Below are 21,712 nucleotides of genomic sequence, written 5' to 3'. Positions count from 1 at the left end.
GTATTTCATATACCCGAAAAACACCTTAAAAATATCCGAAAAATACCCCTAAAAGTGTAAACTTTTAAAAAAATCCAATCTATACCAAAAAAAATATTGGAAAAAAACCCGAAAAAACCCGTAAATATGGGTTTTTCAATACCCGATAATAGGGTATTCAAATACCCGGTTTTAGAATACCCGGTTCTATACCCTACCCGAACCCGATGCATAGGGTATGGTTTTTAGAGACAATACCCGACCCGAACCCGACCCGATTATTACCAATACCCGGTCATACCCGAACCCGGGTATTTAAAAAGCCCGATTTGTGCACCTCTACCGTAGAGTATGAATATGATATGCATTTCAGTACCAAAACCCGTACCCAGAATCGAACCCGATTTGTACCGGTAATACCCGAAAATTGAAACCGAGTTTTTCCAATACCCGGTGATACTCGAACTGGTTCCACATCCGAAACCGGGTATTAGAAAAACCCGATATGTTATCTCTAGTCCCAGTTATTTCCGATCGGCCCAGTCTATCAAAAGAAAGCCCAATAACAAAAATAAAATTTTTTTATAAAACATAAAAAAATAAAATGAATTAAATTATAATCTGAATATAAATGAAGCAACAAAGATTCCTCTGTGTTGCTTTCTCTCTCTCTCTTTGTCCTAGGGTTCTTCTATCCACCCTCAAATCTCGTCGTCTTATTTCGAATAACAAAACAATAATTAGCATGTACTCATTACTTCTCCGGCAGTTCTTCAATTAGGTATTATTATTATTATTTTGCAGTTTTCTTTGACTGTAACAATTGTTTCATTTTGTTCATTTTCAACATGATTCCAAATCCATACTTAATAAGTTGTAGTATTTGTACGAATTATGGCTTGCGTTTTGGGATCGGTGGTGGATCTAGGGATTATTATTATTATTATTATTATACAGTCATGATCAATTTCACTTGAAAGAGAGATTGATAATGACTTTGAAAGGGAGATAAACAGTTACATCTTTACAATATTATTTGAAAGGTTGTTATTAGTTTTCTTCCAGTAGAATAACTGCTACTGTGTTGTTTAGTGATTTGCATATATAGATGAAGGATGCCTGATTTTGTAGATCCGATCTGTTTTCCAGTTAGTCATTTTGATGGTTTGAATTGTCTGAAAGTTACTATAAAAGTTGCTACTTGTTCGCATGAAAAAAGAAGCTTGATTTAGTTGTTACCAAGATATTGGTTTTTTTTTTTCGTTTTTCTGTTTATATGTTGATATGCTAGTTCTTGTACTTCAAATTTGAGGGATCAAATACAAATTAAATTACGTGCTAACTGTGAGAATCAAGTAGTGTAATTATAGTATAGTGTAATTACACTATGATGTAACTGTGAGAATCAAGTAGAATAATTAAATTACGTTAACTTTCCCTTATTGTTTGATTGAGTTTGAATTTTTAAAATAAGTAAATTTGACTAGGTTCAAAGGGACCAATCTATTTTGATCAGGCTGGATTAATGCGTATGGTTCACTTTATTTTAAGTTATTTGCTGAATACTACAAATATTTGATGAAATATTAGAGGCACTTGACTACGTAACTTTTTCTATTTTTAGGTTGAATTTTATTATGAGTGCTGGACGAATCCAATTACCAGTTTCTGGAATTTGTAGGTATGTAACATAAATAACGTATGTTATTTGTAGCCTTTATCTCAAATTAAACAAGTCTCTGCGTATAGATCTTGATTAGTTTGAGGCTTTGAGATGTAGTATCAAAAGGTGTTCCTTTTTTTCTTTTTCGGGCTTATATTTTGTATGATTGTCTTTTATATCTGTTCATGCAATAATTCCGTTTCAGACTGTCACAGTTCATAATCGGGCGGGGGATCCACTTAACAACCCGTTTATATTAAGTAGCTATGCAACTTGGTGGAGCAAAAGACTCCCAAAATCGTGACAGCAGTAACCAGAAGGTCCATCCTCAACCTATGGAAGAAGCTGCAAACCAGAATCCAGAAGCTGTTGAAGCTTTAGTTTCAAAAATATTCACAAACATTTCATCACTAAAGTCAGCTTATATCCGCCTGCAAACCGCTCACACACCTTACGATCCTGAAAAAATCCAAGCTGCAGATAAACTCGTGATTTCAGAACTTAAAAAGCTCTCTGAACTTAAACATTTTTACAGAGAAAACAACCCGCGTCCCACGTATATTTCCCCTCAAGATTCCCGATTGGCTGCTGAAATTCAAGAGCAGCAAAGTCTGTTGAAAACATATGAAGTTATGGTAAAGAAATTTCAATCGGAAATCCACAATAAAGACTCTGAAATTGTTCAATTACAGCAACATATTCAAGAAGCAACTCAAAAGAAGGCAAAATTGGAAAAGAATCTAAAACTCAGGGGCTTATCGTCATCATCTTCCAAGGAGTCGGAGGGTGAAAGTGAAACATTTTCTACAGATTTGACCCCTGAGCTGTTTAAGTCAACGGTTGAAATTGCTTCAAAGGCGATTCATGATTTCTCAAAACCTTTGATCAACATGATGAAAGCTGCTGGTTGGGATCTTGATGCAGCTGCAAATTCGATCGAACCCGATGTCGTTTACGCAAAACGGGCCCACAAGAAATACGCGTTTGAGTATCATATTTGTCAAAAGATGTTCAGTGGGTTCCAACAACACTTTGGTTTAAAATCTGAAAACGAGTCGAACACTAATAAAGACAACTTTTTTCAGCAGTATCTCACTTTACGCGAAATGGACCCACTTGATTCCGTCGGACAAAACCCGGACTCAGATTTTGGGAAATTTTGTAGGAGCAAGTATATACTCGTGGTCCACCCGAAGATGGAGGCTTCTTTTTTTGGTAATTTGGATCATAGAAACTATATAATGGGTGGTGGTCACCCGAGGACACCGTTTTATTTGGCGTTTCTGAAGTTAGCGAAAGCTATATGGCTTTTGCACCGTTTGGCTCACGCGTTTGACCCGGAAATCAAGGTATTTCAAGTGAGTAAAGGAAGTGAGTTTTCAGAAGTTTATATGGAAAGTGTGGTGAAGAATTTTGTTGTGGATGAGAACAGTGAGAAGCCGAAAGTGGGGTTGATGGTGATGCCTGGTTTTGGGATAGGTGGAAGTGTCGTTCAGTGTCGGGTTTACCTGACCGGGATCAAGGAGGTTGAATAGAGAACGCGGCTATCGGTTGTTGGTGGTTTTCATATTGGTAGTATGATGAAATGTGAATGTGTTTTATGCGTGTTATATTGTCTGTTTTAATGTATGTGGTGTAAAAACCAACTGGTTATATTATGAATGAAAATTAAATTGTTATGTGTTGTATTGTTTAGTTGCCTCCCTATTAAAGTTAATTTCTAAACAAATAGAACCTTAATTTAAATTTGCTCTTTTCTCATGACATTGACCTATTGGTCCGCGATGATGGTTAAGGCGTGAAGTGTCAAAATCAATACAGACGGTTAGCATCTCGACTCACTCAGTTTAAAAAAAAGGACAAAACATAAATGAATATAAAAAAACGTAAGAGAGAATGGAATTAGATTGATGAAAAGTTGACATGATAATAAGAAGTAATGATTCCTATGAAACGTGATGAAGAGCATTAATAAGTTAAAACCTACTCTAGCGATAGGTTAACTGAAGAAACACTAATCGACCCCGGGCAGATTACGGATAATCTGGGGGTTAAATAGATGTTTCCCACGAGGGGTTAGGTCCGGCAAAGATGGTTCTTCTGATTACCTGCAAAACAGACACCGTGAGCTCGTCACTGAGAAGGGGGGGGTACCTCCTTGTGACCACCCTCCGGCGTGAGAATCAGACTAGATTGCTCTTGAATATAAGTGTATATTAAGAGAATGACTAGAGCAGATATCAGGTAATATATCAAGATATGAGATATGAGATATGAGATAAGATGATACCATTCCAAAGTGTTGGAGTATTTATAGCCGAAGGTAGGTTTCCAAGCAGGTACAGCCGGTTGAATAGTGTTCCTGTTCTGCCAACTGTGGGTAGAGATGGTCAAAAAAACCGGTTGGGGAACCGGTTTGCCGGTTTAAACCGGAAACCGGTTTTTACGTAAACCGGTTTTTTAAAAACCGGTTTGACCGGTTTACAAACCGCCGGTTCGTATTTCGGTTACAAGTTTTAGATCCAAAACCGGTTAACGAACCGGTTAATGGAAAAACCGGTTTTTTTTAAAACCGGTTATTATGAAAAAAACCGGTTATTAACCGGTTATTTTAAAAAAAAAAACCGGTTAACCGGTTATTAACCGGTTCTAACCGGTTTCTAAACCGGTCCTAACCGGTTAGACCGGTTAGGGTTTTGACATACAAAAACCGGTTATTAACCGGTCCGGTTATTAACCGAACCGGTTTTTTTCCGGGCAAAAAAAAACCGGTCCGGTTAATAACCGAACCGGTTTTTTTAAAAAAACCGATTTGTGCACCTCTAACTGTGGGCTACGCACATGCCATGCTGGTGGTTGGTGGGTAGGCAGCGGCTGATAGTGACCAGGCCGGCTGTGTACTATTCTTGTTCCACCAACTGCAGGCTATGCACGTCCTCCGACAGGTTGGTGAGTAGGCAGCGGCTAATAGTGACATACAGTACAAGAGCGTACTGCTCGTCATACTGTTGTCAGTGAGCTGTCGTATCTTCGGTCAGATCTTTTGTCCATACCTCGTCAGGTACAGTACAAAAGATCCTCCAGTATCGTACGGATTGGCTTATTTGGGCGGGATTTTTCCCGGCTTTGTGCGGGAGTGTTCCCGGCTTGCTCACTCCTTCAGGTGACATTACTGAATTATTTAAGAGTTAAGTGCCTTGTGCGTGTAGCCTTGCTGCGCAGGTAGCCTTCCCTAATGGCTTGTATCCGCAGCTGCGGGAACAGGCGGAGTACTTCACCATTGGGAGGCTTTTCCTGCGGGAACAGCTTGCGTACTGCGCGTAAGGACGTCACGTCTCTGAGCATGGTGGGTCCTGCGGGCCCAGTTGGTTTCTGCGCAGACGTCCCTGTTGAAGGTGAGTCTTGCGGGTTCAACTGCGCAGACGTCCCTCTTTGAGGTGAGTCTTGCGGGTCCAACTGGGCTCTGCTGGGACCTACCTCTTCAAGTCCCCCCAGTCCAATGTTCTTCTCATGAATTGTTAATAAGTGAGGTGAACTTTTGGACTTAAGCACAGGGTTTTGAAAAGGGTTTAGTTTTAAGGTTTTCCATGGGGATTCTTCCCGCGAAAGTCCTAATGTCACGTGCAGAAATTCCCGACTTTTCTGCTTGATCTTTGGGTGTGATGCGGGTAGGTCTGTAACCTCCTCGCAAGTCAGGAGCGTTGAGTTCCACTTGTGTAGATTCTCCATGAGGTTTTGGTAGTTTTGAACATAGTGATCAATTATGTTTAAACAACCAATTCCATCTTGGAGCTTCAAACAATCTAGTTCTCGACGTTCCCGCTATGCGGGGATGTTATTTCCGTTTCCGCAAGCATGGCCCAGAAGATCCTTCTTGGTTTCAATTCCCTGCGGAGTGCTAGGTATGTGAAGGGTTTCGCCTTGACACTGTACCCGCACTCGTCTTATAGTTACTTTACTTCCAAGGTATTCCTGGCTACAATTCCCTGCGGGTGCTAAGTATGTAAAGGGTTTTGCCTTGACACTGTACCCGCACCCGTCTTATAGTTACTTGGTCGCCGAGGTAAGGGGTATATTCCCGCTTATTTTTGAATCTTTTTGAATCTTTTGAAATTCGAAGAGTTGGTGAAAGGATAAGAACAGTCCAAACTGTTGAAGGGACGTTAGTGTAGTCCGACGGTCGCTTCTGACAGTTTCAGGACGTGCAGGAAGTTATGGCGACGTGACAGTATATGGTCATTCCAGACGCTTTTCCAGGCGCGTGAGCGCGAGTTTTCGGGCGCGTGGCCACGAAATTTATGGCATGCGTCCTTTCAACAGTTGTTGCCAGCTTGGTTTTTGCCACGTGTCATAGTTTCATTGCACCTGTGATTTCTCTCTCTTCTGCATTAAATTCATCGCATTTATTGCGATGAGTATATAAAGGGGGAGAGGGTGCATCTTAATCCACACTTTCACTTTTCTCTTCTTCTTCTAAACGATTTCCGGCGAATACTCTTAACTTTCTGCCAAGCATTCTCCTGAAATCGTTCTTCTTTACTTCCAAACCATGTCTTCTACTCACGATTTTGAGGCTGCCGCCGAGGAACCTGACGTGTACGTCGAGATCCCAACGTCTACGTCTGATAAAGACGATAAGAGCACTGCTGGCGAATGCCAGTGTGCTCTTCCCACCGAGCTTTATCAGTACATCATCCGGAAGTTCATGCTCGAGCCGTTCGAGCCTGAGTTTCCGGAGCCACACCAGACGGTGTACGTTGCCCCCAAGGGCAAAATAGGGGTGTATGCTGCATTCTTCATCTATGGGAATCTCAGGTTCCCATTGACGAAGTTTGTATACCGTGTTCTGGAGAGACACGGTGTGCATCTGACTGAGGTACACCCAATGGCGATCGCCAAGATCCGCCATTTCGAGTGAGTGTGTCTCATTCTGGGTGTGGAGCCCCATGTTGACCGCCTGATGACCTTCTATTCTTGGAGGTGCATCCAGGGGTGGTATACGTTGGTTAATCGGATCAAGGGTTTGAAGATCTGCGCTACCGAGCGCAGTCTTCGGTCGTGGAAGCGGGAGTTTTTCTATATCTCCGCTCGCGTCGTCCCCCTTGCGATGACGTTTAAGAATGGGAGAGCACTCCCCGCCCTTCACGCCCCCAACTACCAGGAGGCGGAATGGTTTGCCAAGATCTCCCGGATCCAGACTCCGGTGTACCGCTTTTCGGAGTCTGGGATGGTGATGCTCGGTATGAGCCGAGTATGGAAGGATGCTGGGGCTGAAGCGCCACAGGTTCCCATTGTCCTCGAATACGGTTTGAACTCTATCCCTTACGGTATGCTCTGTCTTCTTTGTTGATTTAGGTTTTTCTTCTAACTGTTTCTTTTTTTACTTCAGAGGGGAATGACTTGCAGTCGCTCCTGCATCCGCGGGAGGCTGATGGTCCAGCTCGGATGGGTACTTGTGCTCTTGATGAGAACGAGTTGCCCATCCTGGAGCAAACGAGGGATCGGTTTGTGGAGGTCTACCCGCCAGGCCACCCGATTCTGAGCGTCACGCGGCCAGGTAAAGAGTTATTTAACCCTCGACCTCTCAATGCTGAAACCTCTGCTGGAATTCCTCTAATTCTGTCATCTTCTGATGAGGAATCCGCAGACGGTCCTTTCTTGACGCGGAAGAAGAAGGCTGCTGGCGGAAAGGGCAAGGCGAAGGTTGCCTCCACCGCCGATCAGGGGAACCGGTCAAACTCGGAGACCGAGAGCGAGGAGGCGGCGGGGAACCCAGGTGGTGTTGAGACCACTGCTCCGGAGGCTGAGACGACTGTCACCTCCGAGCAGCCCAGGACGACGAAGGTGACCGGTATGAAGAGGCCGGCTCCATCGGGTTCGTCCCCGCCTGTTCGCACCTTTAGGCTCAAGAAAACCCATAAGTATAATCTTCCTTTACTTTAACTGCATAGCTTTCCACCATTATACTTATATCTTCTTTGTGCAGGCGTGGATGCTACCGCATTCCAGGGTGGAGCGGGGAGGAGCACCTCCGGACCCATGACGGTAGGTTTGGTCAACCTACCTGAGGCGATGACCCAGGCGACTGCGCCTGCTTCAGTTGGTTCAGTTGCTCACCCAGTTGAGCCAACCGTTTCAACTGTGACGACATCTCCGCCGGCTATCAGTGCCATATTCACTGATTCCTTCACTGAGCCGGCGGTGAGTGATCCTGTGGATTCTTCCGCAGCCGCGGCCACGGTTGTGAGTTCACCTCTGGTGAGTTCACCTCCGTTGGTTTCCACCGCAGCGGCTTCGACCGTGCCTCCCGCGCCGGCAACTACCTCGCCCCCGGCCGGTTTAGCAGGTATGTTTGGGGCTTCAAGCCAATCTGTGCCTCCTTCCCATCTGCCTGACCTCTTGGATGGATATCCGTTAGGTTCAGGTGATGGGTTCGGTGGCTACCGGCCTGTTGTCGACCCTACAGGTGCGTAGGGTGAATTTGGCCTCTTTTTTTTATATATATATCTTTTCCTAACTGCCTTTTGTTTTTGCAGTGTCGAATTCGAATGAGGTGTTTGTTCCGCGGTGGAACATCCGCCGGGGAACCACCCTTCGGACGCCTGTAGACTGCGTCGAATGGGCGCGCCACGCCGCCCCCGCTGGTGCGCTGGGGGACGCAATGTCAAGCTACCAGGAGGGTAGGTTGACAAATGAGCTCCGGATTCTCCTAGCCCGGATGCAGCCGCGCGTCGAGCTGCTTTGTCGTGAAAACGACAAGTTAAAGGTAGCTCGGATCCAAGAAGTAGCTCAGGCGCGGGCTGTCCGAAAGGAGAATAGGAGGCTCTCCGCTGTTGCTGCGGAGAAGGAGAAGGCCTTCAAGGCCCTTGAGGTTGAAGTTCAGGCCCGTCTCGAGGCCCGTTCCAAGGCTGCCCAAGCTGTTAACGAACAGCTTCGGCTGGCTAAGGAAACTGCACGAAACGCAACTGAGAGGGCCACCAAGGCTGAAGCTGTTGTTGAGCCTCTACGCCTCGAGAATGAGGAACTTAAAGCCAAATTAGAGAGGCTCCAACAGGCTTATGATGTCTTGGCCATGGAAGACGCCAAGAAGCTCCAAGAGATCTTGGACCAGAGGGGCGTGCTTGACCATACTGAGCGTAAGCTTAAAGGCGTCGAAGAGGCTGCGGCTAAAGAAGTGTTGCCTGCCAACCTTAACAAAAGTGAAGCCGAACGCGCCCGTAACCAAGCTCAAGCTTCCCTCCAGGAAGCTCTGGTTACCAAGGAATGGCTTCTACGAGAAGCGTTGTCGCAGGTAAGCTTAGCTTCATAATGTCTTCATGCTTTTCTTTATTCTTAGAAAAGGTTTTGATACTTGTATTTTGTTTTGTAGGTTGTGCATCGGGTCTTCACGGACACATCATATGACGATGCCATGAGCGCAGCCCTCAACGCTTCTCATGAGAATGGAGAAAAGGCTGGCTTCCTGCTTGGTCTAGGGTTCGTTGAGAAGGGCATCCCGCCTTCCAACTTCCCTTTATATGATGTGGATACTGAAGCCGTATATGACCAAGCAGTGAACCAATATGCCACCTTCGCGCATCCGGTGGTGGAGAAGGTGAACGAAGTTGCTGCTGCTGATGATGGGCTAACCATTCTTAAGACCTTCCTTGAACCGCCACAGCCAACTGATGGTGCGGGTACAAGTGGGTTTGGAGGGAGTGGTCCTGAAGCTTGAACCTTTAGATCCCTTCCCACTGTTAGGATAGGTTTACATTGTCATCATCATCATCATCGTACTCAGTATATCCCACCAATAGCAAAGCTATGGTAGGGTCTGAGGAGGGTAAGATGTAGACAGCCTTACCTCTACCCCATGGGGATAGAGAGGCTGCTTCCGGTGAGACCCCCGGCTCGATAGTAGTTTTGCATCAAGCCTTGGACATATTACATAAGGCACATAGCACTCAATCATCGGGACGCCGGCTGATTGGTGCATGTACCCTTGTCTTTCGGCTATCAACGCCACTACATGATGCCTGATTAACCTTCTATCACTTTTAACGTTATTTTCACAAAATTAGTAAAATAACGTCAAAATTAATGCAATTTTACTTTTGCCCACCCGAGGGTTCACACATATATACATTATATGCGCGCACCGCAAGCAGGGCACATAGGTTTACATTGTATAGATTTATATTCTTGTAGGCGAGGCGGGTAGATACCCGGCCATTCTTGTAATACTTGAATTATTATGAAATATAAATCTTTGTGCGGGTAAGACCGCTACTTTCACTGGATGACTTGCTTTATAAACGTTATGACTTGCTCATGCATATTATAGTTTAATTTGGCACTTGTTTTGCCGCATAAACAATATATGATTCGCTTGTGCATACTTCAGTTTAACTTAGCAATTTCTTAAGTACTTTAAATAAGTTAACCCATTAACGTGGCCGATAATAGGTTAAAGTTTTCCTTCCTCTTTCGTGATTATGCGGGTAAGACCGTCACTTGCACTTAGTTGGATGGCTAAACTTTACCTCAATCTGACCTGCGTGGAGGTTTTCCTCATTTTTTCCTTGAAGATATTTTCTAAGTGTTCTGAATAAGTTAACCTTTCGACGCGCGGTTGTCAATAGGTTAAAGTTCCGTTTCCTCTATCATGATTTGTGCGGTTAGGCCCGGCACTTCATTTAGTGGGATGACCGAACTTCACCTATGACTGACCTGCGTGAAGGTTTGCCGTTTTTTGTGTTTATGCGGGTTTTGCCGCCTTCCACACGCAACGATTTCTTCACACTTATTTATGCGGTGAAAACCGGCATATCAGTGTTTTGAATAAATTAACCGTTCCACGCGCGGTTGTCAATAGGTTCGGTTTCCTCTATCATGATTTGTGCGGGTAGGACCGGCACTTTCATTTAGTGGGATGACCAAACTTCACCTATGACTGACCTGCGTGAAGGTTTGCCGTTTTTTGTGTTTATGCGGGTTTTGCAGCCTTCCACATGCAACGACTTGTTTTCTCACTTATGTATGCGGTGAAGACCGGCATATCAGTGTGGAAAGCTCATTAAGCATAAATGTAAGACCATCAGCGTCAATGTGATAAGGAGAATCATTTCCATTAGAAGTGGCTCTGGGCCTTTTTCTTTTACAAGTTTGGAATTGATCTACATGCAGACTGTGTAATTGAGCTCCATTCCATGTTCTTGTGAGTGTCATCGAGCCTTTCGAGCCGATATGCACTTGGTTCGAAATCTCGTTGTTTACGCAGTATGTAGTATCCGATATTGAAGCTGCAGTTTTATTCGTGTTTTCCCCAACTGGGGTTCTACACGCATTATGCTCAGCGTTCATTACGCCACGAGGTGCGTGAGCGTCCCATCTCTGACAAATGCTTCGACGATGTCATTCAAGTCTACGCATTCCTCGGTGTTGTGGCCTCTTGTCCTGTGGAAGTCACAGAATTTGCTCTGATCAGCGTTGTGACGCTCTCGGATTATTGGAGCCTTTGGCCATGGGAGTCTCTCGGTGGCGAATATCTCGGTGACGCTTTTGGTGAGTGGCGTCCATCTGGATTTCCGGTTCGAAGACTACATGTTATCCTTTCCGCCTAACCGAGGGTGCGAGCCGGATGAAGTGTCAAAGTTTACCCTTGACTGCCAAATGCCTAGCTTCCTTTTTTTGTTTAGTCGGGCGGTAAGGACATTGTTTTCTCTTGTTTTCTGGGTGTATAGGTTTGTGCTTTGGGGAAGATCTCTACCCAGTTGCTTTTCCGTTTCCGCGAAGCGTTTAGCTGCTGTCATGATGGCATCCCATGTGGATGGCATGCCATCTTTACCCGTTAAGGTGCGGATGAGCTCTGGGTCTTTTGTGCCCTGGATGAAAGCAGCGCGAACAAGATCTTCGCTAATATTACCCAGACTTAGCTTCTTTGAGTTGAAGCAAGTGATGAAGTCTAGCAAAGATTCATCTTCCTCTCGAATGCAATTGAGGATTGTCCATTGCTCTTCGGTATACTTTCTTTGTTGGCTGAAGTGTTGGCTAAACTTCTGTTGGAAGTCTGCCCAATCGTAGATGTGGTGGACCGGTAGACGGTCGAACCACGCTCTGGCTGCCCCAACCAGCGTCATCTGGAACATATAACACCACGTGGGTTCCGTCCAGTTGCTGACGGTTGCCCCCGCTATGAATCTGTTCAAATGATCGTCTGGGTCAGATATACCATCATAGGTGCCGATGTTTGACATCTGTTTGGCACTTCTTGGGGCGATTGCTTCCGCAATGTCCCTTGCAAACTTGGAGGTTCCCGCATTTGCAGCAGTTGGTCTGAAGGTTTTAGAGAAGTCACGTGGGTGTCCACCCGCGTTTTTTGGTTTGAAGGTTTCTCCAAAATTCCTTCTCGGTTGGAAGTCCGTTTCCTTACGCTTTCCTTTCGCCCTATGGCGAGGGTTTGCGTCGGTGTCGGATTCCTCCGAATCATCGTCCAAGTACTCGCACTCATTGCTCATGTTGAGCTGTTGAGTGCTTCCGAATTCGTCAGCCTGTTGGAGTGAACGCAAGCATTCATCCAACTCAGCTTGGAATTCCCTTTGACGTTTTTCCGCCCACGCTTTAACTTGTTCAAGTGTTTGGCGGGGGGGCCTCGTCTGTTGTCTTTCCACCTGGGTATCAATGAATCCCAGGGGAGGATTGTTTACTGCACTTGCCCCGGCTCGGGTAACCGGGGTAGTGTTCGTAAAATTTACTGCACTTGCCCCGACTTGGGTAACCAGGGTAGTGTTCGTAAAATGTGTGTATTCGCCGGTGTTCCCCCCAGTAGCTGGGGTTGTGGTTACCGGGGTTTCTTGGTCATTCGCTGGCTTTGGCAACGGAGTAACCTTAACCATCTTTTCGGAGGTTTTGAAAAAACTGAATAAATTAGTTCTAGCTTTTATGCACGGATGGCGCCAATGAAGAAACACTAATCGACCCCGGGCAGATTACGGATAATCTGGGGGTTAAATAGATGTTTCCCACGAGGGGTTAGGTCCGGCAAAGATGGTTCTTCTGATGACCTGCAAAACAGACACCGTGAGCTCGTCACTGAGAAGGGGGTACCTCTTCATTAACAATGAAGATTGTTTTGCATCATAATTAAGGAAAACATAATTAATATTCATTATCGTTACGAATGTTATAATTATAATTTATTTTTAACAATCTAGCTAAAGAAAGAGGTTCTAAATTAATTAAATGCATGCCAGAGGAGTTAACTTATGCGAAACCGAATTAGCTGACAAACCCACCCGAATTGAAGTTCAACCGACTCAGACGAATAGGTGAACAACCAACGGGTTGGTTGTTTGTTTTTTTTTTGTTTTTAACTAAAACCGTACCAAGCGTGAATGCACGCTATCGGGTTAATGACACAAATATTTACTATTGTTTGAATGCATGTTATTGGGTTAATCACTGATATTCAGTGTTTTGAGTCAAAAGTTTAGAACCAATTTATTAAGACCTTCCTCTATGGGCGCGGTGGAGGACAATGATGGACGCCTTTGGGCGTGGAACACCACCAAGGGGCGCCCTTGGTGGCGGGGCACGATGAAGGAAGGTGGTCAGAACGGTGGGCGCTAAATGAGGAAAAAGGGGTGGGCCCTACCCCAAGGGGTATTTGACCGTTTAATTAAAAAAATCAAAAATATTATATATATCATTATTCACTTATTCACTCAATCTTTACAAACTTATAAACATATCCTACAACTCTACTGTAGGTCCCTTGACCGGATCTAACAACACACTAACTATTGCTAGTTATCTTGGATCAACCTCTACACTAGTTGACGGAAACAACTAGTTAGTATTATGGCCGTGAACAAGGAGAGAAAGAGAGAGTTTATGAGTTTGTTTTGTCAAAAGTTGTTTACTGCATAGACGATGCATGCTTTAAATTTTGGTTAAAGATTGTGGATAACAAAGCGCAACCAAAATTTCTTAGTTTGATGTTTACTGCATATTGTGGGAATGTGGTTTATTAGATAGGAGGTGGTGGTTATAGCAAATGAATGTTTGTTATTTTAGGTTTGGGGTCTTATTCATTATCTTTGGGCAAAAAGTTCTAGACCTAAACTTATTAACAACTTTAACAAAAAAAAAAGCACCAAAGCCAAATTCATTGTTTTTAGTCAATTTTTTATCAGAACACAAACATTTAAAGCCTACTTAAAACGCCATAACCAAACAAAACCAAGCCAGTTAAGTAAAATAAAAAACCATTAAGTTTACTAAAATCATGCATAAAAACCAAATATATTCAGTTTTGAGCCAAAAACCGCACCAGCCATACATAAAACCGAAAACGACTCGTTTCTAACACCAAAAATCTAAAATTTCAGTTTTTGTTTGAGCCCAAAACCATAAAAGCACAACCCAACCAGGCTACCACATATCCAAAATTACATTGGATGTCTTATCTAGAAAAAGCTGGCTAAATCAAGATGTTTAAGCTATAAATAAAAAGCTTGAATGTTTCAACCCAAACCCACCCGAGGAATCCGAAAAAGAGTACAAGCATAGCAAAGGGTCCAAAACTCACAATCTACTATATAACAGCCATATTAAATAAGTATTCTTCAACCATACTTATAAGTATTTGAGTCACTCCAAAAAAGAAAGCCTTAACCCCTTCAGTTCCAGTCATCATTGCAGATAGATGGAACAACTTTTATCACAGTGGCACCATGTTTCTTCATTATCTCACGAGACTGTCGAATAACATCCTGCTCTATTCCAACAAACCTCTCTTCTTTCTACAATTTCAAATAGTGTGTTACTATAAGCGAACGCATTCATATACGAACAGTTCATAACAAAAAAGTCAGATATACATACGAAGTGTTTTAGGGTGCATCCAAATGTAAGCTCTAACCGGTGTCTTCCTACCGCACTGTGGTTGCAATATGACTGCATTTCTCCCGTGAAAACATTGGCATGGGACTTCATCATACTCATGATTTCCTCAGATACTTGTCGGGTTTTCTCAATATCATCAACTTGCAAAGTTATTGTGGATACCATGTCCCGAAATAAAGGTTTTGATGTAATCAAAAAAGCCTAAAAACAGAACATTCAAAGAGTTTCAACCGTATATAAATAGGCCTATAAGTGAACAGAACCGTTTGGTGGAATTTAGTTTATATATTATAAACGAACGAACATGGACAAACAATTTATTCATACAGTTAAATGAACGAATATGAATGCATGTCTCGTTCGTTTATTTAAGTTTGTTTATGCTCGTTCATATACGATTGTTTGAGTTCGTTCCGGGGGGTTCCTTAATATATTCATTTACAAATTTTTTGGTCCATTAGTCTAGTTTTAACAAACACATGGTTTTTAACTGGTTATTTTCGTTTATGTGAAACGTTTTTCTTTATTATGTTAATGAACAAACAAGGTCATTTTTCATTTTCTAAAAAAAACGAACAGACGAGCAAGAAAACCCTGTTCATTCATTGTTGGATCTGATTGTTTGTTCATTTAAAGTTACACGAACATGCTCTGTCCGTTCGTGTTCGTTTAAAAGCCTTGTTCATCAAGATAAATGAAGTAATGGCATACTGGTGATTTGTTATCATGGTGAAAAACATTTTGTTTCAGACAGTAGAATGTGACAGTTAAACTTAAAAGTTTGATTGAATGAATGCCGCACCTTTGAATTAAACCATGAATTTGGGACAAATTAGGAGGAAGACTTTCATCAAGAAGTAATGTGGTAGTTGTGAGTCCTATCTCTAAAACTTCACCTTCTAGATATCGAATCTGCAAGAAAACGAGATGAGAAAAAGAATCAAAGCGCGCAACTGCCCATAACAAGTAACATTATCAAACTAAAAAGAACAAAAGAAGGTTATTGGCATACTTGTATCGTATCACCAACCGAAAACAGCTCCCGAGAATGTACATTTAAGCCACCCAACACATCGCGAACAATGTTTACAGAAGCGAAAGCAGTTAGAGCAGCTGCAAAGATCAAAGAGCAGAAGACAATGCTTGTTAGATTTCAAAAAAAGATTATTAAATGCATATATATGTGTGACAAGGCACCATAAGTAATTACCTCCAGCGGTTAGAACATACTGAACAGGTGCTAGTACCCCAAAGGAATTATTAAAAAGCATGCCACCAAATATCAACAAGGAACCAGAAGATAACTTGTCCAATTTCGACAACTTATAACGATCAATATCCTTAGAAAGTTTCATAGCCCAACTGCGTGTGAAAAGATTTGTTTTCCATCCTTGCAAAAACCATATCAATGAGATAAATAGCTGCGCCCTTCCAAACAGGTTCAGTGAAGTGTGATAGAATTGTTGTTGGTGCTACCATCAGCCCTCTAAAAACACGAATATAAGTTAAAACTAATAACAACTTTTAAAGGTAGACAGAAACAATTTACTAACTAACATTTGTAAAAATGACGTGAAGACCATGAGGTATCTGACAGGATCTTGTAATGCGCCCCAAACGCTTTTCTCATAAGGCACGGGAGCCCACGATGGTCCTATTTCATCGGTGGAGTACTTGTGTAATCTTCGAAAGATTGTTGGTAGTGTGGCCCATGCTACAAAGGTTCCGGCCATGGTCCAAGCAACGGGAACAATAGCATCACGATGTGCGTCGAGTAAGTGTTGTACACGAGGAGTGATTTCTCCGAAAGCTTCCTTGATTTTATGAACCAAATCACTCCCGGCACCACCATGATCATTACCGACAGACGATGAGTAGAACCGATGATTCAAGACATATGTTGTTCCTAGAAGATGAGAAGTAGTCCGAAGATGATGAAAGTTAGATAGTGTAGGTGATGATACTGTCTCCGTATTGTTGTTACTTCGGGTGCTTCTACCGGTTGAATAGTCACGGCCTATGCAGGTGAAAGACGGACATAATAAAACTAATCAGCTCAAAGCATTGAAATAAAAAGATTTACTCACCAATAAATATGGTGGAGCTGGTTTTGGAGTCTTGGGCAATTAATAAAAGGTTTTCCGTTTTTGTTAATGAGTTGTTTTACGATTTTACTGTTGTTTTCTCCGAAGATAAATTAGGAAAAAGAAAAAACCTACTAACATTAGCACACTTATAAGTTATAATAACGTTACTTTTATGATAGAATCTAGACATAAACCCAAGTAAAGTGTAGATTTCTTGCTAAACAACACAGATCTGTTGTTTTATCCGAAGATTTAGGTTTATATTTAGTAAGATTACCTTACAATAATTATAGTATATACAAAATAAGTAACAACATTAAAGCATTATAAAATCTCACCGGTTTTTGCGTGTCACGGCATCGAGAAAATGGGAGGGGTTGGTTAGAGTAGCAAGAAGACAATGGAACACGAAGTATAAAAATAATAATAATAATAATAATAATATACCCAAATATAAACACGATCATGCAACAAGAAAATGGAACAACAAAGTGTATTGTAGGGTAAACATGAATGACGTGACAACAAAATTAAATCTGCATGTGAAAAATTTTATGTCCACCAATAGGATGTGAGCATAATATTGATTCCTTAATATATATTCTACTTGTATATTATAATATTGTTTTCGGTACAATTTACTGTAAAGATGTCAATCTTAATGGGAAACATCAAACCCAAGTTTGCACGAATTCTTAAAATAATATATGTACATCTTTGCCCCTAGAGGACAAGCCAATTCGAACCCAACTTTAACACCAACTATTTCGTTGAACTTGGTTAGACTTTAGAACCAATTTGGAAATTTTTTTTAGAAATCTTACTATATTAATAAAAGAAAATGCTGAAGCTTATGTATCAAACCAACATTTATTATAATTTCTAATATCTCAGCTCATTCATTTTAAATATTTATGGGTCATGGGTCAAAACTATTATATCAATTGGGTTGTAACATAGAATGAATATTATTTATTATTGAATTAAGTGTCAATTCCATACCCGATGTTTGACCAACTATGCAACTTTAGTACATTTTTTTAATTCCCACAAATTAACACCCGACGTTTTCAAAATCGTTATTTATTATTTTTTGCTGACCTCGTTTGTTTTTTCCATTAAGTCTACGTTAAATTAATTCATAAGTGTTTTGATAATCACAACTGAATTAACGAATTTTATTTATTTTTATAATTTGACAAATCTCGTGTAATACACGGGTTCAAAAGCAAGTGGGGTATGTACCTAATCACTTGCGGAGCTGGCTTTGTTTTTTAATCACAAATTGGGTAGAACTTTTTTATGGTGGCGAATAAGAAATTTAGTATATGTATGCAAGAGAATGTAAGAGGGCTGTCAGATAAGAGAATTTTATTTGTATATATATATATATATAATATATAGGATCAGGATCATGAGAGAACCTTTTTGAAATTGAGAATTATGAGAACCATTTTGGACCACAAAAAACCCAAAAATAAAAAAAAAATCATAAAATTAAAAAAAAACACAAAAATCAAAAAAGTTAAAAAACCAAAATTCTTATTTTATCATCTCGGTTTCATAAAAAAAACTCGATTTAGCTAAATTATATACACATATGTATAATATATACATATATGTACATTTACATGTTTTTTTTACACATGTGTATAATTTAAGATAAATGATACGGTACATATGTGTATATTACGTAACTAAAGATTTTATAAAATTATACATATGTGTATATTACGACGCTTTTTCTATTTTTTTTAAATTTTTTTTAATGAAACCGGAATGAAATATAAGAATTTTGGTTTTTTTACTTTTTTTAAATTTTTATTATTTTTTGTTTTATGATTTTTTTAAAGGTGTTTTTAGTGGTCCAAAATGGTTCTTAAAGTTCTCAGTTTACAAAGGGTTCTCTTAGGATCCTTACCCTATATATATATTTATATTGTTTTAATTAATTTTGTTATTTTTTAATTTGATGACCGTTACAACGGTCATATGGAATATAATAATAATAAACGTGGGCGAGTAATACTCACTCCCCTCCCTTTTCGGCCCGTTTATCGTGTGTGTGGGGGGGGGGTTCAATCAAAGTCGCCCATATTTGTCGGCCGTTACGCATAGCCTAAGAGTTTAGCTCACGAGTATATATATATACCAAGTTACCAACCACACTAGCGTCTTTAAGATGAAAGAGATATATAATTAAGAACACTATCCGACGTACCATACGAACTTTAAAATCCTCCACTAACTAGAACCATTTTGCGGTCTCACACTTAGGTTTTATTATTGTATAACAATACTAAAAAAATTTAAAGTATTTTATGAAATATAAGCAGTCTGCAGAATACAAGCAGAGCCTAGCCTCTTGTTCGCCAATATCAAGAGATATTAAGGTTATTCGTTAGTACTAAGTTCTAACGGTACCTGGCCATGTCACCTCACTTTTACTCGCCACTATCAAACGAAATTAACTTTATTCACCACTATTAAAAGAAATTAAACTTATTCGTCACTATCAAATACAAATAACATTCCCTCACCAGACAACCCTCTTACAGTCTCTTACACACTTATACTAAATTTCTTATTCGCCACTATTAAAACATACTACCCTATTTGTGATTAAAAAAAACGTCAGCCCCCAAGTTATTAGGAATCTCATATATACCCCATTTTATAAAAAAATCCCCAAACTTGCATGTGCTTGAAAATGTTTTTGTAACCCTACACCTTGAAAGTCGATATTGGTTTGAAATTGTTATACCCGAACTGAGCTGGTTATATATCGGCTTGCTTCAACCCTTTCTTGTCAAACTACCGGTTACAAACCCGAACCGGTTTGAACACATAATCCGGTTTTCTCACATCTCTTTGACGCCTCCACACATAAATTTTAGTTTAGGATGAACTTGATTCGTTTTGGTTAGTTTAAAACAAGCTACTAATTAAAGATATTAAATAATATCAATATTAATAGTTATAATTGTAGTAATAATTGGATCCAAGTGGACCAACCACTTGATAGAAGCTTCTGCATTTAAAAAGGGAGTTCTTATGTTTAAACCATGGAAAAATTCTCAAAATAAGCGTTTATGAATACTTTTTTCAGGTTTTATGTGTCATTTCCAACAAATTCCTAAAATAGGTATTATAAACTAGCGTGACGATTAGTTTATGATTACCTACGAGTAGTTTGTATAACCAATTAAAACTTGCCACGTGTCTATAAACTAACCGTAACGACCAGTTTCACTAATCATCTACTTGTAAATATTAAATAAGTTTAAAGCCTCGTAATAAACGCCCACGAGTAAATAAGAAGTCTTTTAGTCGCAAAGAGTAGATTCTAAAACTTTACGAGTCACGAATAGTTTATCAAACTAACCACGACAATGCGTTTGATTACCAAATGCATCGAACCGGTTAGTTTTACAAAATATTAACCGGAATGGTTAGTCTGATTGGTCAACTAGTCGTGACGAGTAAATCATGGTCAACGACTAGTTTACATTCACCATACGAGTATTTTTATTTGTAATAACTTGTCTCGATAAGTTTACCTGGTAAACATTACGCATACGAGTAGTTTATATGTAGTTAACTTGTCGTGACTAGTTTACCTTGTTTACATTTCCTGATACGAGTATTTTATTAATAATTAACTCGTCCTGATATGTTTATCTGATTCCATTACCCATACGATTAGTTTATAGGTAGTTAATTTGTCGTGTTTAAAAACGCTTCTTTGTTTTTAAACACTTTGTCTATAATAGGATGTGAAGACGAACACAAGCTTTTTTTCTCGCCTTTTGAAAAACCATCTTTTGTAACTACCGGAAGGGGCGGTTCTTCAACTTCAATGAATATCTCCGTATCTAAAAGGGATTTGTTAGAGACCGAAGGCTCACTATCTTTTTCATTGATATTGTATCGACCAAAATATTCATATTCATTTGATGACAAAGGTATATTCAAGTCCGGAACAAACCCCACCAATTTCCACGTTTCATTTTCGTTTTTAAGTAACTCATTCAACATCAAACTTTGTTTTGCAAAGTCTCCATTGTCATGCTCAACAACGTAGACATAAACAACTTCATTTGGTCTTCCATTAGCACATTTTAGAAAAAACATCATGCCATAGTCGTCGTGTATATCCATCGGATATGAGTAATTACAGAACTTATGAGATAATCGTTTAACATGACCTATTTTAAAACAACTAGTAACAAAATCTATAAACTCACAATACCGAACCTCAAAGATAGAGATACATCTTGCCGCCCACAATCAAACGGGACATACTCGGTAACTCCTTTTGTTTCTTCCCACTTTCCGCCATAACAAACTACAATATTATCAATTTCCTCCTCCATTGATGTGCGGGCTCAGAACAACAGGAACATGACGTTTATATAAACCCAACAACTTCAAAACAACATTGTAACAACTAGTTTAGACTATAAAGTAATGAGACGAGTATATTGTTACGTTAAACTAGCCAAGACGAGTTAGTTACTAATTAACTACTCGTATAGGAATGTAAACAAGGTAAACTAGACACAACGATTAACTACCTATAAACTACTCGTATGGGTAATGTAAATCAGGTAAACTTATCAGGACGAGTTAATTACTAATTAAATACTCGTATCGGGAATATAAACAAGGTAAACTAGTCACGACGAGTTAACTACATATAAACTACTTGTATACGTAATGTTTACCAGGTAAACTTATCGAGACGATTTAATTACAAATATAATACGCGTATGGTGAATGTAAACTAGTCGTTTACCAGGATCTACTCGTAACGACTAGTTGACCAATCAAACTAACCATTCCGGTTAGTATTTTGTAAAACTAACTGGTTCAATGCATTTGGTAATCAAACGCATCGTCGTGGTTAGTTTGATAAACTACTCGTGACTCGTATTTTGTTTTTTATAATATTCTATTGATTGTAATACCATGATATTCGGGAGTCATTCTTTAAATTCAAAGTACTAGAGGCGGTGACAACCAAACCAATACGCATTGCTAAATAATTAAAGAAAATGATAAAGAGAAGTATTAGACTATGACTTACATAAGAAAA

General features: G+C 40.4%; 1 protein-coding gene and 1 pseudogene across 2 annotated transcripts; one reads left to right on the top strand and one right to left on the bottom strand.

The window, feature by feature from the left end:
* Window positions 1–722: 722 nt before the first annotated feature.
* LOC143621780 (protein GRAVITROPIC IN THE LIGHT 1-like) lies at window positions 723–3,337 on the top strand. The gene is made up of 3 exons (XM_077093101.1): window positions 723–760; window positions 1,604–1,660; window positions 1,848–3,337. Exon 3 carries the CDS (start codon window positions 1,909–1,911, stop codon window positions 3,175–3,177), a length of 1,269 nt encoding a protein of 422 aa, XP_076949216.1. The 5' UTR covers window positions 723–760; window positions 1,604–1,660; window positions 1,848–1,908; the 3' UTR covers window positions 3,178–3,337.
* Window positions 3,338–14,197: 10,860 nt separating this feature from the next.
* LOC143621673 (mechanosensitive ion channel protein 1, mitochondrial-like) lies at window positions 14,198–20,990 on the bottom strand (annotated as a pseudogene). The gene is made up of 8 exons (XR_013151577.1): window positions 20,867–20,990; window positions 20,433–20,822; window positions 16,085–16,574; window positions 15,738–16,013; window positions 15,540–15,640; window positions 15,239–15,439; window positions 14,507–14,728; window positions 14,198–14,424 (listed from the first exon to the last, which is right to left on the bottom strand). The product of XR_013151577.1 is annotated as a mechanosensitive ion channel protein 1, mitochondrial-like (transcript).
* Window positions 20,991–21,712: the final 722 nt, after the last annotated feature.

Source organism: Bidens hawaiensis, unplaced genomic scaffold (genome assembly GCF_021521415.1).
Source record: "Bidens hawaiensis isolate Kalapana, Puna unplaced genomic scaffold, B.hawaiensis_p1.1 tig00002935_1, whole genome shotgun sequence".
Classification (NCBI taxonomy): domain Eukaryota; kingdom Viridiplantae; phylum Streptophyta; class Magnoliopsida; order Asterales; family Asteraceae; genus Bidens; species Bidens hawaiensis.
Note: the sequence above shows the minus strand (reverse complement) of the source record. Positions and strands in the feature narration are given on the sequence as shown.